The sequence below is a fragment of the Megalobrama amblycephala genome, linkage group LG20 (genome assembly GCF_018812025.1).
Source record: "Megalobrama amblycephala isolate DHTTF-2021 linkage group LG20, ASM1881202v1, whole genome shotgun sequence".
In the NCBI taxonomy this organism is placed as follows: domain Eukaryota; kingdom Metazoa; phylum Chordata; class Actinopteri; order Cypriniformes; family Xenocyprididae; genus Megalobrama; species Megalobrama amblycephala.
The window spans coordinates 21,444,418-21,464,643 of NC_063063.1; the positions used below are offsets into that span (position 1 = coordinate 21,444,418).

A 20,226-nucleotide genomic window follows, 5' to 3' on the forward strand; every position below is an offset into this window, starting at 1 on the left:
TATAGTTTTAGACAGCTGTGTAATGTTGCATACAGGATTTGAACCTGCATCACCCTGCTCAACATTTCAGAAGCACGTGCTCTAACCACCGCAACACGGCCCGTCAGCAACAGCTAAGAGCTGGAATGCTGATATCAGAGAGCTGGGAGGTTCACTGCAGTCTGTCAGTCTTTTGACTTCTGGAAGGTCATTCTCAATCACAAGCAGAAACATCGAAAGTTGATCACTGGGCATGACCACATGGAGCCCCTGACAACGATTTAGGGGTTTCAGACATACACTACTGTCAGTAAGATTTTTCAAAGAAATTAATACTTTTATCCAGCAAGGATGCATTAAATTGATCACATTGCAGTGAAGACATTCATAATATAATAAAATATTTCTTTTGCTGTTCTTTTAATTGTTCTATTCATAAAAGAATCTTGAATGAAAAAGCATGGTTTTCACAAAAATATTAAGCAGCTGTAATGTTTATAAGAAATGTTTCTTGAGCAGCAAATCAGCATATTAGAATGATTTCTGAAGGATCATGTGACACTGAAGACTGTAATGACTGCTGAAACTTTTCTGGTCACGGGAATAAATTACTGTACATTTAAAAAAAAAATGAATTAAATTAAACTAATAATATTTCACAACATTTCTGTTTTTACTGTATTTTTGATCAAATAAATGCGGCCTCAGTGAGCACAGGAGACATCTTTCGAAAAAAATCTTACTAACTCCAAACTTTTGAATGGTAGTGTAGTGTATATAACGGTCACAGCTCAAGGTCCAGTACATTCCACATAATATACATATGATTGTGTGTGTGTGTGTGTGTGTGTGAGTGAGGTCATCACTCTAGGTTATGTAGCGCACAGCTGTAAGTCATCTGCAGTACTGTTACATCATTCTGCTGCTTTCAGTTAGCTCTGGGAATGCTGATGAGCCCTGCAGTTCTGACATCTCTCTCATTCAAAACCTGCTCAAAATCCTCTTTTTTGAGACTTTGATTTCTTTATTTGTTAAATATTCTCTCCTTCTTCATTGTTTTTACTTTGTAAAAGCATAGTTTACGCCAAAATTGATTTACTGAACCTTGTGTTATTTAAAACCTCTCTTTCTTCTGTGGAACACAAAAGAAGAATATTCTGAACTCTCTTTTCCATATAATGAAAGTGAATGAGCAGTGCCACCATAATCAAAACAGTGGTCCATACTTGTCCAGGTCTTGTCAATGTGACGGCTTTGCATGTCAAACAGACTGAAATTTTGTCACTCACTGCTAATTTTCGCTCTTCAGAAGCTCTAAAATGAACTACAAAAATCATAGAGGCTACAAAATAAATGGAAATTGATTATTTTTTGACAGTAAACATCCTTGATTCTTGCATTTCTCATGACCATATGATCACAAATTAAATTCGGAGTGTCTATTTACACTAAGTGCAAATAGCGTCCCTTATTGGCTATTTACGCTTGCTCTGCCCACCAATGTCTGGTTGGGCCACTCAAGTATTAAAAAAGATGCATGGCAATCAAGATTTTCAGTGGTATATGCAATATCGAGTAAGGCTTGCAGATCTGGCTTTTAACGAGCTCGCATTTATTTTCAATAAAAATGAAAATAATGTTCTAAAAGTGGAAATAAACTGTGAACGAGTGTTTAATAATATTAAAAAGTGTTTACTGGGAAGGGTTAGGGGGAGGTGGAAGGAGGGTTTTTATTCTCCCAATAAGGCAGCATCCATTCAATAATTTTAAAGGTGCCCTAGATTGAAAAATTGAATTTACCTCGGCATAGTTAAATAACAAGAGTTCAGTACATGGAAAAGACATACAGTGAGTCTCAAACTCAATTGTTTCCTCCTTCTTATATAAATCTCATTTGTTTAAAAGACCTCCGAAGAACAGGCGAATCTCAACATAACACCGACTGTTACGTAACAGTCGGGATCATTAATAGGTACGCCCCCAATATTTGCATATGCCAGCCCATGTTCCCAACATTATGAAAGGCATTAGACAAGGGCAGAACGTCTGGATGTGCACAGCTGAATCAACAGACTAGGTAAGCAAGCAAGGACAATAGCAAAAAATGGCAGATGGAGCAATAATAACTGACATGATCCATGATAACATGATATTTTTAGTGATTTTTTTAAATTGTCTTTCTAAATGTTTCGTTAGCATGTTGCTAATTTACTGTTAAATGTGGTTAAAGTTACCATCGTTTCTTACTGTATTCACGGAGACAAGAGCAGTCGCTATTTTCATTTTTAAACACTTGCAGTCTGTATAATTCATAAACACAACTTCATTCTTTATAAATCTCTCCAACAGTGTAGCATTAGCCGTTAGCCATGGAGCACAGCCTCAAACTCATTCAGAATCAATGTAAACATCAAAATAAACACTGTACTTACATGATTAGACATGCTGCATGACGAACACTTTGTAAAGATCCATTTTGAGGGTTATATTAGCTGTTTGAACTTTTTGTTTGAACTCTTGTTGTTTAAGGCAAGCGCGAGCTCTTGGGGCATGGAGCACAAGATTTAAAGGGCCACACACCCTGAATCGGCGCATTTCTAATTATTGCCCCAAAATAGGCAGTTAAAAAAATTAATTAAAAAAAATCTATGGGGTATTTTGAGCTGAAACTTCACAGACACATTCTGGGGACACCTTAGACTTATATTACATCTTTTTTAAAAAAGTTCTAGGGCACCTTTAATAAATATAATCATATATATACTCTATGATACTATTGCATCCTGTTAATGTACAAAAATACTGAGGTGCAAATAGCATCTGCCAATATACAGTATAGATAGCATAAAATTACTATTTACTCTTATTGCAAATAACTGATACTTTTACATGGTGTAAATAGAATCTATCGCTATTTTCACCTAGTGTAAACAGCATATCGCTAAGAAAATTCCTGCTATTTTCACTTAGTGTAAATAGCATCTACAGCTATTTGCACTTGCTGTAAATAGGATCTATCACTAAGAAAATATGCTATTTTCACTTAATGTAAATAGCATCTGTTGCTATTTACACTTAGTGCAAATAGACGCTGCCAATTAAATTACCATCTTTTGTCACATAAAGTTATTTATTGGCTTCAGATAAATTGGAATATAGCACTGGACTACTTTTTAAAACATTTTATGATGCATTTTGAAGCTTAACAAAGTGTTGCCAGAACATCCTTCAAAATATCTCCTTCTGTGTTTCACTGAAAAAAGAAAAATCAAAAGGTTTGGAAAGGCATGAGTGAAATTGTTAATTCCTCTTTGAAATTTAATCCATATGTTCACAGGAGCTATACTGCACCAAAATAACATAAAGCTTTGTTTATCTTGCTTCTCATACGGGCAAACAATTCACTTGTTTTGTTGTTCCTCTATCAGCTGGAGCTCTGTACGCTAAAGAGGGAGTCGCCCATTTGGCTCCTCTGCAGGGGAAACATCCCATGGTCCTCTGCTGTCTTGAACTATGAGGCAATGCAGCTGAAACGCATGATTTCACACAGATGTGACCCCTCGGCTCCCGGGCCTCCTCGCCATGGCAACAAGGCCATGCAACAGTTTTCCAGTAAACAAACCAGAATGACAACATGTTCAACCTCTGTGAGTAGCACTCTGTCTGAGAGAGACGGCTGCCAGTCATTTCCTATTGCATCAATAGAAGCAAACACAGAAAACATAGAGCACCAAACTCTGGGGCCAAGAACAGTCCACGCCTCTGCTTCAGCCCAGATGGAGGGGTGTGGACTGAAGACAGAGCCAGAGAGAAACAGCAAGGGGAATAACGACTGGGGGATGCAAAGGGGAAACAAAAAATCTGGGAGAAAGAAAAGAGAGAAAGTGCTTGGATATATAACTATTATTTTGGATGCTGGTTGTTGATGTGCGACTGCCACCTTAACCAGCAAGACTCAAAAGATATTTAGATCTAAATGTAAGATTTATGTATTTGAATTGCATATAAAATTTCCCTCCATTTGGATTATGTGATGCATATTTGCCAGTCATACATAAATTAAACGGATAAGAATTGGGTAAGATTTCAGTAAGAGTACTAAAAAACTGAATGCGTTTAAAGGGTTAGTTCACCCAAAAATGAAAATTCTGTCATTTATTACTTACCCTCATGTCGTTTCACACCTGTAAGACCTTCGTTCAATCTTCGGAATACAAATTAAGATATTTACGGCTCAGTGAGGCCTCCATAGGAAGCAATGTCACTTCCTCTGTCAAGATCCATAAAGGTACTAAGAACATATTTAAATCGGTTCATGTGAGTACAGTGGTTCAATATTAATATTATAAAGCGACGAGAATACTTTTGGTGCGGCAAAAAAACAAAATAACGACTTATTTAGTGATGGCCGATTTCAAAACAATGCTTCAGAAAGCATTGGAGCATTGTGAATCTGTGTGTCGAATCTGCTGTTCGGAGCGCCAAAGTCACGTGATTTCAGCAGTTTGACCCGAGATCCGATTCAATGATTCGATACACTGATTCATTTGTGCTCCGAATCTTCCTGAAGCAGTTTTTTGAAATCGGCCATCACTAAATAAGTCGTTATTTTGTTTTTTTGCCGCACCAAAAGTATTCTCGTCGCTTTATAATATTAATTTTGAACCACTGTACTCACATGAACTGATTTAAATATGTTTTTAGTACCTTTATGGATCTTGACAGAGGAAGTGACATTGCTCCCTATGGAGGCCTCACGGAGCTATCGGATTTCAACTAAAATATCTTAATTTGTGTTCCAAAAATTAACGTAGGTGTTACGGTGTGAAACGACATGAGGGTGAGTAATAAATTACAGAATTTTCATTTTTGGGTGAACTAACCCTTTAAAATACACACCAGGTATGTATATATATTTATCATCAATAAATCCTATTTGTTATATATCTCATACATTTTAACTAATTGAATATTGTTTGTTTCACAGCTAGCCATATTTTAACTGAAAAAATTGGTTTTCACAATGAACAGATTTATGCTGATTCAAAGCTATTTGAATAAATGCATTTTAAAAATATAATTATTTAAATAAAATCAAATAGGTGCAAATAGTTAATAATAAACTATGCCTTGATTTTAGTGCAGAAATCTTTCGGTTTAATTTATGCATGACTGAAAAACGCATTAAGTTTATTAGTTTATTAGTATTAGTTAAAATTGTGTAATTCAAATGGATGGGAATTATATATACAATTCAAATATATAAATCTTAAATTTAGGCCTTAACATTTTTTCAGTGCACATCAAAAGCACCATACTGAAATAAATAAATAACAGCTCAAGGGGCCGTTTTTCTATTACACTGCACTTCTTTTCCCTTGTTTTTCAATGTAAACACGCGATAGACGAACGTCTTTAACTGTTGCACTCGTGTCTTTTGCAGCATCACGCACATGACATGGCGTTCTAAAATGCAGTGATCAAGTCAAAAATAGTTCAACTTTTCTAGACCTTGCACTTTTTTCATTCCACCATCCTGTGTCTCATGTTTTTAACAGCAAAAACACATTCTGTGTGAACCGCTCTAAGGTGATTTGCTGGTCTTAGTTGGTTTCCAAGTCTGTCTAAAATGGTGCTCAGATGGTCTAACTGTCTCCTAGTCTGGTTAAGCTGGTGTTCAGCTAGTTTAGCTAGTCAGCCAGCTGGTCTACTAGTACCGACATAAGCCCAAAATTGGTCTAAACTCATCAAACCAGACCAGCTTGCCAAAGCCAAGTGAGTAGACCAGGTTGATCACCGCATGGTCCAGGACAGGAAGTTTTTGCTGGTCTTTTCAGTAAGGTTGCTATCATGTGTAGTGTGTGTGTGAATGAATGCCAGTAGGAGTCATTTTTATCTGTAGTCAGTAAAATGACAGTATTGTGTTGCCTGACTCACAGTATGTATTGTTTTTTATATGTTCTCTCTCAGCTAAACTAAAACACTCCACTCTACAAACCTTCACACTGAGGAAAGAGTCAGACAAGTGAATCTGACAAGGTGCTGTTTGCTGAGATATTGGCCACTATTACAGCAAACCGAAAAACGACACTCTCTGAGAAAGACCCAACAGTCACAAACCGCAAAAGACAGAGAGAACACATCCAAAAGAAAAAGAAAAACACAAATGAGATCTCTTTAACATAACAATTACTTTTCCTAGAAAGCAATGAGATTAAATGGAGACCAAATAAAGACTTTTACTTGAGTTTCCCAGATAATTCTCTTTCATGTGTCTCCATAGAGGCTCAGAAAAGATCATAAATTGTGCTCATTTAATACTTACGCTATCTTTTGAAAGTTTGGGACCAGGTACGATTTTTAAATGTTTTTGAAATAAGTGTCTTATGCTCACCAAGAATGCATTTGTATGATCAAAAATACAGGAGAAATTTTAATATTGTAAAATATTATTACAATTTAAAACAACTGTTTTCTATTCAAATATATTTTAAAATGTCATTTATTCATGTGATGGCAAAGCTGAATTTTCAGCATCATTACTCTAGTTTTCAGTGTCACATGTATCAATAATAATATCCTGATTTGTTTCTCAAAAAACATTTCTTATTACTATCAATGTTGAAATCAGTTGTGCTGGATTCTCTCAGGATTCTGTATTGGATATAAAGTTCAAACGAAGGCTTTTATGTGAAACCGAAAGGCATTTATTTGAAATCGGATTGTCTTTACTGTACCTCTTGATCAAATTTTGATCAATGCATCCTTGCTGAATAAAAGAAATATTAACTTCTTCGAAAAAAATAACAACCCTAAACTTTTGAATGCAAGTCTGCACTCAAAAGTTAAAACTCCACATAAAATTCTATTGAAACCAAATTATGTGAGCTATGATATCTATATTCATGTTATAACTATGTAATCCTACTCTGTCATCTATTTTTATTTTCTCTTTTTTTTTTAAATAAAATTTAGAAAAAATATCTGTGACAAAGTTACTTAAAGGTGCTAAAGAGGATGTTTTGTTTTATACATTTTTGCAATATTACTTGAAACTGTCTTTACTAACTGATAAAAGACTATTTATTAGGTGCACTGAAAGGAATAATATTAATATACATCATCTGTGCACGAGGTAGGGCCTTAAAACATCAGCCAATCGTTTACGCGATCATCGCGTAAACGATTGGCCCTCTGGCTTGTCAATCACTGCGTGACGTTCCTTGTGAGAGACGTGCGCGGATTGGCCCTCTGGCTTGTCAATCATTGCCATGACGTTCCTTGTGAGAGATGAGCGCGGCTGCGCGCTCCAGTAACTTTCCACACTCCACAGGCGCCGCATGCAGTGTTTTTGTCAGGAGACAGGAGTAACAACTGCAGATTATGAGTTACATGCAGTGAGTCCGACATAATGAATCCACTAACACGACACAGCGAATAAACACTCGTGTTCCAATACTCGTGCACGAGTTTTGGGAGGCATTCCCTCGAAATTCTTACGCATGCGCTCATTTCAAAAACTCAGTAACAGTCTTTGGTTTCTCAGTCGACGAAAAGATCCTCTTTAGCACCTTTAAAGGTCTTGTGAACCTCAAAAGAACAACTCTGTGCAATTTCCCTCTGGGCATCTGGTACACTTTGGACGTGTGTGTATGTGTGTGTGTGTGTGTGTGTGGTGAGATAACGCAGGGCCAGCTGGTGCGGCAGACTTGTCATTTCTGGATAGTGTCATTAGACACTTATTGGTGAGGTTTAATGAGAGTGAAACTTCATTGCAGTTAAATAACTTATCCACGGTTGACATATAGAAGCTGACAGCTCAGAGTAATCTAGCTAAAATAAGACTGTCTAACAAAATAGCATGTGTCTGTTCCCAGTATTTAATAGTACACAGAAAACAAACTGCTAACTGCAAAGTCTTGATTCTAGTCATAACCAAAGATAAAATAACAGCGTTCCCCAGCAATGTTTATAAGCACTATTCGTCCCTCATCAAATCTGAACGGCCTCCTTGGCCCAAACGCGATGCCATCTGCAGACCAGCGGCATCTGTTGCTTTCAACATTACACTGAGATTCTACAAATCTCTGCTTGGATTTATATAGATGGTGAGCTGGTTTTGATCTCCTGTGGTCACACATGCATAAGATTCCAGTGCACTTCCTTTCCACCATCTGTGGTTGCACAGATCCCCATAAATACAACTAGTCTACTTGAGTGTGTAAGTGCAAACAGACTGTGTATGAGAACCAATAACTAACAGACTGTTGACAGGTCAGTATAATCAGGATGACAAAGCTTGACTGTGATCACCCAAACAGCAAAGAAAAAGGCTCTGAAGTATATACGCTCTGTTGATAAACACCATTAACACGCTTGTATTACATGTACCTCCTAAAACTGACCAGAACACACATCAAGACATAAAAAATGAGAAAGTATCTAACCATCTCCACTGAAACAGTTTAGAAAGTTTACCTCTGGCAGGCTGCTCGTGTGGCACCCCAGCCCTGCGACCTTGCAGTTAAAATCACTTTTATCACTTACACCCTCTTGTACAAGGGTACTCCTATATTCCCCTACAGTTCCTTACGTTTCCCCTCTGACTTTTCTTGAGAATTTTCCTAAATTTGCCCCCAGCCCAACCCTCTCTATCTCACTCCTCTCCCACCCTATCAGAGGGGCCTGGCCTCACAGGGGCGGCCCCGTGTACAATAGCTGGGCGGGGCCTTGGAATCCACCCAACAGAGCTGTTTTGCTCTATTCCCAGAGGGTCCGTGTCAGTTCTAAAATGTTTGATGAATGGCCCAATGATGTAAGTGCAGCTATGTTCTTGATTGTTGAGATGTGTGTATTGACATGGGTCAGACTAACGACTCCTCTCTTTAGGGGATCCAGATGTTTAGTGGGAACGGAAGTGTAAGATTCTGGAACACTGACATGACTATAAAACACTGAAGAGGAAAAAAATCCACAAGAGACCATCTTTAATATCCGTAAGGCACGAAAAATCACAATAGAGATCTCATTAATATCTCAACAATGAAAAATCAACTATGATCTCAACTGTTTCAAACTGTGCTAAGATTTCCCAATGTACAAAAGTCCACAAAACAAGATTTCAATATGAACTCAAAAGAAGCCTGATCTAAACTATCCATATTCGTTTTATAGCTCTATACTCTTACTGTATGTCAACAATTTGTTGTACCAAATGTATCATGGCTTCCACAAACATTAAGCAGCACAAATGTTTTGAACATTGATAATAATAAGAAATCGAGCAGCAAATTAGCTTATGTATTTTAAAATATATTCAAAATCACACAAAAAAAAAATCACAATTCAAATAGAAAAATTGTGATACTATTTTACAATATTACTGTTTTTATTGTATTTTTGAACAAATATCAAGATGTTCATGTCTTTCTTTCTTCAGTCGAAAAGAAATTAAGGTTTTTGATGAAAAAATTCCAGGATTTTTCTCTATATAGTGGACTTCAATGGGCACCAAACGGTTGAAGGTCAAAATTACAGTTTACAGCGATCCCAGGGATGATAAATAAGGGTCTTATCTAGAGAAACCATCGCTCATTTTCTAAAAAAAAAAAAAAAAAAATGTATACGTTTTAACCATAAATGCTCATCTTGAACTAGCTCTCTTCTTCTTCTCTATTTGAATTCCAGCAGTTTAGACACTGCTAAGTGTATTACTGCCCTCCACAGGTCAAAGTTTGAACTAAATTGTCATATACAATATGCTAGTGCAAGTATATAACGATTAGTTCAAACTTTGACCTGAGGAGGGCAGTAATACACTTAGCAGTGTCTAAACTGCTGGAATTCAAATAGAGAAGAAGAAGAGAGCTAGTTCAAGATGAGCATTTATGGTTAAAACGTATACATTTTTTTTTTTTTTTTTTAGAAAATGAGTGATGGTTTCTCTAGATAAGACCCTTATTTATCATCTGGGATCATGTAGAATGTTTTGAAGCTGCACTTAAACTGTAATTTTGACCTTCAACCGTTTGGGCTCCATTGAAGTCCACTATATGGAGAAAAATCCTGGAATGTTTTCATCAAAAACCTTAATTTCTTTTCAACTGAAGAAAGAAAGACATTATCAGGAAGAAATTATCAGGAAATTTTAATTTGAAAGTGAACTAATCCTTTAATATTCAAAACATAAATGAGATCTACATTAAGTTTCCTGAGCGATGAAAGAGCAACCTCTAATAAAAATCTTCTGCTGGCTGTGAACAGTCAACAAATCATACAAAAATGTATAGGTTCATTTTTTAAATGATATATGTAATTATTTTTTTAATCAGTACTTCTTGGTCCTAAGTCTAAATAGATAGATTTATAATCAACATTTCTCCTGCTTTATACACATTATTATGAAATTGGATTGTCCATGATAACTTGCAATTTGGCCAAACACATTTATAATGCCTTATAATGTCAATATATGCATACTCGATACTCACCTCCAAAACTTTCCCTGTGATAAACTGATGGCAGGCCTCGCACTGCACGCCAAAATGGATCTGGTAGTCTTTCTCGCAGTATGGAGAACCATCCCTTAAAAGAGAGAGGAAGAGAGAGAAGAGAGATTTATGCTTTTACTGTATTCTATTTCACCTCAATGAAACCAGGATAAGAGCAAAAATTGAATGCTATTAGAAAAGAGGACAGATAAGAGAGGGGGAATTATAGAGAGATAGAGGGGGGCGCGAGATGGCGAGAGATAAAAAATAATTAAGGCATAGCTCACTTGCTGATGTACTCCCCGCTCAGCACTTTCCCACAGGCCTTGCACTTGAAGCAGCCGAGGTGCCACTGGCTGTCCAAGGCCAGAAGAGCCTGGCCGTTCTTTATATCCCTGCCACATCCTGCACAGTCTGTAAGAGAACACACACAGATCCACCTTATCACACGGACATACTGAATAGCAGCCTGAAAATGACACTCACAGACTCCCTGACATGCTGATGAGAAAGATATGGAAGCTTGTTTCGGCTACTGAATAAAAATAAAAAAGGTAATTGCGACTTTTTATTTTGAATTTTGACATTTTTCTCAGAATTGTGTGATATAAAATCGCAGCTGCGTGTTAAAAAAGTCAGAATTGCGAGATATAAATGTATTTTTAATTCAGCAGATCTCGCCCCCATTGACTACCACAGTATTTTTTTTTCTACTATGGTAGTCAATGGGGGGCGAGATCTGTTTGGTTACAAACATTTTTCCAAATATCTTCCTTTGTGTTCAGCAGAACAAAGAAATTTACACAGGTTTGGAACAACTTGAGGGTGAGTAAATGATGACAGAATTTTCATTTTTGGGTGAACTATCCCTTTAAAAGAGCTTGTTTTTTTTTAAACAGTCAAAAGGTTTTACTGTAGTTTATCAGCTTTGAACTAAGGCTCGCAATTGCTAGTCACAAGCAGCATTAGATATTTGATGGTACTGCTTTTCATAGTGTTGTTTTAATATTATTTATATACCTTTGACATGAAAAAAAGTTGTGATAGTCTTTTCTTTCCTATTGTGATGAATATCTGAGGAAAATGGCTTCTCAAACAAGAAAAAATGTAGGATGCGACTTGATTTTGTCCATCAAGAATTGATTGGATCGTTGTGGTTTGCTATTGTCATGTCATCAGAGAAGAGAAAACATGTCTTTGCAAGAGGGAGGGGAAGTTATTTTGATTAAAGATTATGAGGGCACATGAATTTTAATAAAATAATGACGTGTATAGCTAAACAATTTAAACGTCTTTTCAAAAGATGTAATATAAGTCTAAGGTGTCCCCTGAATGTGTCTGCGAAGTTTCAGCTCAAAATACCCCATAGATTTTTTTTAATTAATTTTTTTAACTGCCTATTTTGGGGCATAATTAACTATGCACCAATTCAGGCTGCGCAGCCCCTTTAAATCACTCGCTCACCCCGCCCCCGAGCTCTCGACTATAAGTGCAGTTATACAGTGCATAAACAAAGTTCACACAGCTAATTTAACCCTCAAATGGATCTTTACAAGATGTTCATCATTCATGCTTGCATGCATGCATCGATTCCTGTGAGTATAGTATTTATTTGGATGTTTACATTTGATTCTGAATGAGTTTGAGGCTATATGCTCTGTGGCTAAGGGCTAATGCTACACTGTTAGAGAGATTTACAAAGAATGAAGTTGTGTTTATGAATTATACAGACTGCAAATAGCAGACTGAAAATAGCGACGGCTCTTGTCTCCGCGAATACAGTAATAAACGATGGTAACTTTAACCACATTTAAAAGTACATTAGCAACATGCTAACAAAACATTTAGAAAGACAATTTACAAATATCACTAAAAATAACATGTAATCATGGATCATGTCAGTTATTATTGCTCCATCTGCCATTTTTTGCTATTGTCCTTGCTTGCTTACCTAGTCTGATGATTCAGCTGTGCAGACGTTAATACTGGCTGCCCTTGTGTAATGCCTTGAACATGAGTTGGCAAATACTGTATGCAAATACTGGGGTCATACATATTAATGATCCTGACTGTTACGTAACAGTCAGTGTTATGTTGAGATTTGCCTGTTTTCCGGAGGTCTTTCAAACAAATGAGATTTATATAAGAAGGAGGAAACAATGGAGTTTGAAACTCAACATATGTCTTCAGTACATTCCATGTACTGAACTCTTGTTATTCAACTATGCCGAGGTAAATTCAATTTTTGATTCTAGGGCACCTTTAAAATAAATTCTGCAATATTCCATAAAAAATAAGAATGGTCAATTTTGATTTCATGGTGACTTTAAATTATTTATTATTATTTTGAATTAGCCTTTATTTTTATATATTTTTTAGTAATTTGTTATGTGTATTTGTCATTTTTATTAGTTTTTAACTTTTTAAATATTTGTATTTAGCTTTCATTTATTTTTATTTTATTTTACTTTTATCACTTCAACAAACAACACTCACTGTATTTATTAGGCTAAAACAGTTGCTTGTCAAGGCAACATTTCTAATTTAAATTATGTTTTTTAAGTTTTAGTTTTTCATCTAATATTCATATTTTATTTCAGCATAAATTCAGTTATCAAAATCGATTTTTATAGTTTTAGTTTTAGTGCCAATAATGATACACAGTAGAAAAGCAGGCATATTCAGATGAAATATGGCATGCGTTTATTTTAAAATACTTTTTGGGGTCACTTAGGTGTCCACAAACAATTCTCTCTCCACTAGATGTCAGTGTTAACCAAAAAACTCTCCCTTAGAGGCCTGTTGGTACAACATACAGCACTGATTATTCAGACTTTCATAAGTGATTTCAAGCAAAGAATGTCCATAAAATTCATGCAGGGATCAATGGTGAATCACCATTACATTGCATGACTCATAGAGTAAGAGACAACAAGCACCATTTCTAAAAGCCGAGCATCCTCCCTCCACATGTTGGAGCTTCCTCCTGGAGGAATGTGAGGGAATTTAGTAAATACATGTGTAACGTGTGTAAAAGGTTGAGGGATAAAAATAGCTTAGGGTTGTCATCTTCTATTTATGTTCTTTGGCTGAAATCCCAAAAGCTTTTTTAAAAAGCAGGATGTGGAGGGGCAGGGAGCTCCCAGACGCTGCTGATGTTGCTCAAGGCACAATGGCAACCATTGACAGTGAGGAGAGTATATAATGCACTGCATCTAGGGCTCTAATGCATCATTTAAGCCTTCTCAACCTCTGCTTGCACTGTGTGTGCTAAAGACCCGCAGAGAGAGAATGTGTGCAAGAATATGTGTGTAGAGAAAGAGAAGAAGGGAAAGTTTCAAAGAGACCTGTGTTCAATCCACCTGTCATGAGGCTTATTGAACTCTCAGAGCAGGTTTTTAAAAGTGTCATACGATAAAAGCTTTGTGGGCTTTGCCAAAGCTGCACCACCATTGCCTGAACAAACAGCATCTTCCAAAAAACAAAACACTTTTCTGGGCTAAAGACTTTCATCAGCCTCAAATCATTTCCTGGGGCTTGTGAATGACAAATAATCAGTCGAGTGTGGCACAAAGAGATATTCAGTAGCGCTCTTTATGTTCTTTTGTGTGTGTGTACAGATGCTTGTACATATAGGGATAGAAGAGAAAGATAACTGAGAAAGAGTGAGAGGAGAACAGAAAAGATAGACAGAAAGAGGTAGTGCATGGACACATTGGCAGATCATGAGTGTGTGAATAAAACAAATCAAAAGCAAGTTTTAGCTCAAATACCCCACATATCATTTTTTATAGCATGTTAAAATTGACACTTTTTGGGGGTGAAAACGTGCGGTTTTGTTTGTGCCCCTTTAAATGCAAATGACCTGGTGCTCCCAGTCCCCTTTCGAGAAGAGTGCAGAGCTTCAAGAGCTCGTGCTCAACCCGCAACAACAAAACAGGACAATCTCGCGCACTGATAATGTCAGAAACTAGTGGTGATCAGTTCAAACCGGAGTCAGACAATGATGCCTACAGAGCCAGAGAATGCTGCATAGAGACAGAACAGGTATAGTTTAGTTTAATTATGGTTATAACTTATGTTGTCAACTTGCTTTTATCCACTATTAGTACAAGACTATTGTAGCGGACACCATCTAAATGATAGCTAAAACTTTACTGATGGTTTTTATGAAGTTTATTGTACATCACACAAAATACGAAGGGTCTGTTTTCACTCCAGAATATCACAGTAGCTGAATTAATTAAAAGCTGAATTATCAGCAGCCATTATTCTAGTCTTCAGTGTCACATGATCTTTCAAAAATCATTCTAATATGCTGATTTGATGTTCAATAAGCAATTGTTATTATTATCAATGTTGTAAACAGTTGTGCTGGTTAATATTTCTGTGGATACATTTTTCCCCTTTGATTGACATAAGGATTGACATAAAGCTTAAATCTTTTGTAACAATTTGTCTTTATTTACAGTCAAATTTTGATCAAATTAATGTGTCCTTGAATAAAAGTATTACATCTCAAACTTTTGAACGGCACCCTGCACCCTTTTGCCCACCGAAGCAAAAAAGTCAACACAATGATTTCTCAATCAACCCAATCCTATGATGCAATGCTTACAATTACATTAATTCGCTCCTCTGCAACACAGCAGCTATTCATTGCTAAATTGCTCTTGTAATTGTCCATCACCTGATGTAGTTATGTAACAACAACGATTCCCTGCATTATGACAATTTGATTCTAATGACTAGAGCCATTTACTATAATAAGGAAACCCCAAGCCTCAGGAAATCAGCACATTCTGTCAGATCTGTCAGGATCCATCAGTCTAGAATGTGTCAGGAAGCGGAAGACCAGAGAATGCAAGTGAGAGAGAATTGGAAAACCAGTAGGCACAGCAAAACTCTGAGTTTTTCATTGGCTCTGAGCCTCTCTCATTCTCTGTGCCTGTCTGCTTGGCTCCTGGGGCCCCGGAGCTTAAATTACGCCAAGAGGACCCCTAATCTACCGGAAGAGGATGAAGAACTTCCTCTAAGTGAGATAAAAGAGTGAGAGAAATCAAAGACAGAAACGTTTATAAGGAGATCAGCTTTTCCATGGTTGACAGCACAGGAATTGGTCTCCTGTCAACTCATGTAACCCTAGAAGAGTTTGAAAAGAAGCAGGGAATCTTTTTAAAATGCTATCTCAGAATAAATATTTGGCTATGTAAAAGCCATCATAGTGCTAGGGTGCTGTGGATGGTTGCCAGGGCATTCCTATGTGGTTGATAATGTACAGCACACATATATTTGTTTTGGCTGTTAGGGTGTTGCTATGTGGTTTCCAATGTGTTTTGATTGGATTATAGACCTTATGTAGCCCCTCCCCCTTTTCAGCGCTTCGTTCATTGTGTTCTGTCTTCCGGTTTGTATTTTCACAGAATGAAGATTAGATCTTATGGATTTATGAATGAACCGCTCATTTTAAAATATTCCCGGTCTAGTGACATTTGTTATGGCATCCGCTTCAAACATTACAATGCCCATGATAACTTTCGTTAACTCCACAATTAAAGTAAATTAGGTAAGTAAATCCACTTCACCAGCCAACTACTCTTCGACAGCAATGCCATAGAAATACAGCGCTACCGCAAAAACGCAAGTTCAAACACAATATTCTATGTTTCTCTGGTGCATAAGATCTTTACAACATTGCTACATTTTTTTCTTTGCAATAATCCATTTTACAATACAAAAGATCTGCCACTATTTCTGTTACTTTGGGAATCCAGACTGATTGATTCACCGAATAGTTTCTGATATTTATTTTCTGTTTCTGAGTTTCTGATATTCCAAAAAGTGTTATTTTAAAAATGTGACGATACAAAGCTTTTCCCCCTAGCATTTTGAGCGCTATTGAGTGGATTCTTAAACACCTCTGATTGGCCATTGTGTTCACACGCTCAACAGATATGTCTGTGATTGGCTACAATGATCAATTCTAGGTGTAGTGCGTCAAATACAACATGTTTTTGAAATGTTGATCATTGTAGCCAATCACAGACATATTTATTGAGCGTGTGTGAACACAATGGCCAATCAGAGGTGTTTAAGAATCTGCTCAATGGTGCACGAAATGGTTGGGGGAAATGCTGGTATCGTCACATTTTTAAAATATCAGTACCGACTTGGTACCAAAATGAGTACTTTTGACAACACTAATTCCAAATAGTGAATTTAGATGCTGAAAATCCCAAAAGCATATAGCTTGTGGTGGGATGGAGAGACAGTGAGCTTCCAGCTAGCAGTGACCTTGAATCCTGACCTGTTAACACATGCAAACACTACACAGTCTAACACATCTATAAAACTGGGATGATTGTGACAAGCTGAAATCTGAGTAGGACACTAAAACATAACCATTAAGCACAAACACACGTGTGGGAGAGCAAACTCACTACTAGAGGCGCTGATGTCTTTGGGAGTTGGGGAAGTTGGCTGGACACATCGCTGGCAGAGACAGTCTTTTCCATTAAACGTGACTCGATCACCAGCGGGAAACGGCCGTCTGGCGACAGAAGATGCAAAGATGTTTAGCCATATACACAATAATTCAAAAGTTTAGGGTCAGTAGGATTTTTTGTTTAAAGAAATTAATACTTTTATTCAGCAAGGAATCATTCAGCTGATCAAAAGACACATTTATAATTTGAAAAAAGGTTTCTACTTTAAATAAATGTTGCTCATTTGAACTTTCTCTTCATCTAAAAATCCTAAAAAAAAAAAAGTATCGTGGTTTTCAAAACTGGATCAAGTAACTATGGAAGAGGATTAGGGCCAAGCAATAATAAAAAAATAAAACCATCTCAAGATTAAAGTTGTTAAATTTCGAGAAAAAACTCGTTAAATTTCGAGAAAAAAGTCGAAATAAAATGTTGAGAATAAGCTCGTTAAATTACGAGAAAAAACTCGTAAAATTTCGAGAAAAAGGTCGAGATAAAATGTTGAGAATAAACTCTAAATTTCAAGAAAAAAGTCGAGATAAAATGTTGAGAATAAACTTGTTAAATTACGAGAAAAAAAATTGTTAAATTTCGAGAAAAAAGTCGAGATAAAATGTTGAGAATAAAGTCATTAAATTACGAGAAAAAAGTCGTTGAATTACGAGAACAAATTCGTTAAATTATGAGAAAAAAGTCGTTAAATTTCGAGAAAAAAGTCGAGATAAAATGTTGAGAATAAAGTCATTAAATTATGAGAAAAAAGTTGTTAAATTACGAGAACAAATTCGTTAAATTATGAGAAAAAAGTCGTTAAATTTCGAGAAAAAAGTCGAGATAAAATGTTGGGAATAAAGTAATTAAATTACAAGAAAAAAGTTGTTAAATTATGAGAACAAATTCGTTAAATTATGAGAAAAAAAGTCGTTAAATTTCGAGAAAAAAGTCGAGATAAAATGTTGAGAATAAAGTCATTAAATTACGAGAAAAACGTCGTTAAATTACAAGAACAAATTCGTTAAATTATGAGAAAAAAAAGTTGAGATAAAATGTCGAGAATAAACTCATTAAATTACAAGAAAAAAGTCGTTAAATTACGAGAACAAATTCGTTAAATTATGAGAAAAAAGTCGTTAAATTTAGAGAAAAAAGTCGAGATAAAATGTTGGGAATAAAGTCATTAAATTATGAGAAAAAAGTCGTTAAATTACGAGAACAAATTCGTTAAATTATGAGAAAAAAGTCGTTAAATTACAAGAAAAAAGTCGAGATAAAATGTAGAGAATAAAGTAATTAAATTACAAGAAAAAAGTCATTAAATTTACGACAAAAAAGTCGAGATAAAATGTTGAGAATAAAGTCATTAAATTACGAGAACAAATTCGTTAAATTATGAGAAAAAAGTCATTACATTTCGAGAAAAAAGTCGAGATAAAATGTTGAGAATAAAGTCATTAAATTACGAGAAAAACGTCGTTAAATTACGAGAACAAATTCGTTAAATTATGAGAAAAAAAAGTTGAGATAAAATGTTGAGAATAAACTCATTAAATTATGAGAAAAAAGTCGTTAAATTACGAGAACAAATTCGTTAAATTACGAATTTGTTCTCATAATTTAACGACTTTTTTCTCATAATTTAATGACTTTATTCTCAACATTTTATCTCGACTTTTTTCTCGTAATTTAACGAGTTTAGTCTCAACATTTTATTTCGACTTTTTTCTCGTAATTTAACGTGTTTTTTCTCGAAATTTAACAACTTTAATCTCTTGTTTTATTTTTTTATTATTGCTTGGCCCTCTTCCGTAAGTAACACTAAATAGTATTGGCTGCTGAAAATTAAACTGTGGTTACAGGAATAAATTACATTTTAAAAAATATTAAAATATATTAAATAATTAAATAAAATATTTATGTATTAAATAAAATATATTCAAATATATCTTTAAAAAATACAATATTTTATTGACTGCTAGCTAACTTGAGTTGGCAAGTTGCCTAGTACAGCTTTTCTCAAAAAAAAAAAAAAAATAATAATAATAATAATAATTCCACAAAAACATACACAAAGATAAATGCTACATGTTTTAACACAAATAAAATGGGCCTGCTATTGGGTAACTCTTACTTGCAAACAGTGCAGACAAAACATGTGGGGTGGTAGGTCTTCCCGAGAGCAGTGACCACCTCTCCTTCAACAAAGTCTCCACAGCCATTACAGCGAGTGCCATGAAGCCTCTGGTAGTCCAGTGTGCATAGATACTCCCCGTTCTTCATGAAGAAACCACCTTGGGCCAGGTCACAACCGCACACTGAATGTAAATACAAAAACACATCTTGTTTAAACCCTAAAACACATTTTTTGAGATTTTAACATGAAAGCAACAATGAAAACAACAGCATTCCTTATGTTTATTATTCAGGGAAAGTGGTTATTTTTTCATTTTTCTGAGCTATTTCGATTCGATGAGTTTAACAACACTCGCAACACGGACCACAGTTCATATCCGGACCGAAGCAAGCTTGTTTCAAGTTTTTTATGTACATATTTCACATACTCTCCTGCTCCAAACATGAACCAGCACCGTGTATGTGCACATATTTCATCATGACTTCTTCAAATGAAATATGTGCAATATATTTGCATATTGTTTATTTCTCCGCTCATATTTTAATATTTGTTTGTCTGTACAATGAGTGTGTTGTAGGTATGAGTTTTATTGGTTGTTGTCTCCCCACTTTCCACCCTCTACACTCCCAATTTTCCACAGCTTTACACGCCCATTTCTTGAGACTTTTTCAAATCTGAGGTGTGAAAACGGGGGCTTTCATTACACTTTAAATGAGATCTTACAGTACAAAACTGTCTTGAGTGAAATCTGAAACAAACTGTTGAAACAGACACCACCTTCATCAAAATAAATGACACTTAGTTTGGCTCTTGTTGAGTGCTGAAATACAACCCAGTAGTTGTGTTGCACTAGTGCATCTATTTTGCACAGGGATTTACACATTTTGGCTGCCAGCAAACACAAGGTCAGGGGTTTTAATTCTTATCTTGGCCAGTGTGTCTGAGGACAAAGGTGTATAAAGAGAGAGTTTGGTTCGCTGAAGATTTCCTGAGCTTTCAAGATGATTTCAAGACTCTGGCACAAGTTCAGACACTTTATATAGGTCTGCATGAATAGGTGAGTTAGGTCTGTGTCCTCTTGGCAAGCGCAATCCTGCCGTCACACATGCCAGATCTGTCTGAAAGCTCCTTGGCAGGCGAG

At 35.9% G+C, this 20,226-nt stretch overlaps 1 protein-coding gene across 49 annotated transcripts in view; it reads right to left on the reverse strand.

The window, feature by feature from the left end:
- The window catches only part of ablim1b (actin binding LIM protein 1b), a 112,813-nt gene that overhangs the window by 28,465 nt on the left and 64,122 nt on the right, over window positions 1–20,226 (reverse strand). For 48 of the 49 annotated variants that reach the window (XM_048171473.1, XM_048171507.1, XM_048171494.1 and 45 more), the window contains exons 3-6: window positions 19,083–19,266; window positions 16,910–17,019; window positions 10,757–10,883; window positions 10,470–10,563 (exon numbers count right to left, since the gene is read on the reverse strand). In XM_048171473.1, the coding sequence (XP_048027430.1) occupies window positions 10,470–10,563; window positions 10,757–10,883; window positions 16,910–17,019; window positions 19,083–19,266 (515 nt within the window). Of the gene's footprint in view, window positions 1–8,457; window positions 8,971–10,469; window positions 10,564–10,756; window positions 10,884–16,909; window positions 17,020–19,082; window positions 19,267–20,226 lie in introns of those variants that run through there. The other variant, XM_048171522.1, reaches the window with a different exon arrangement.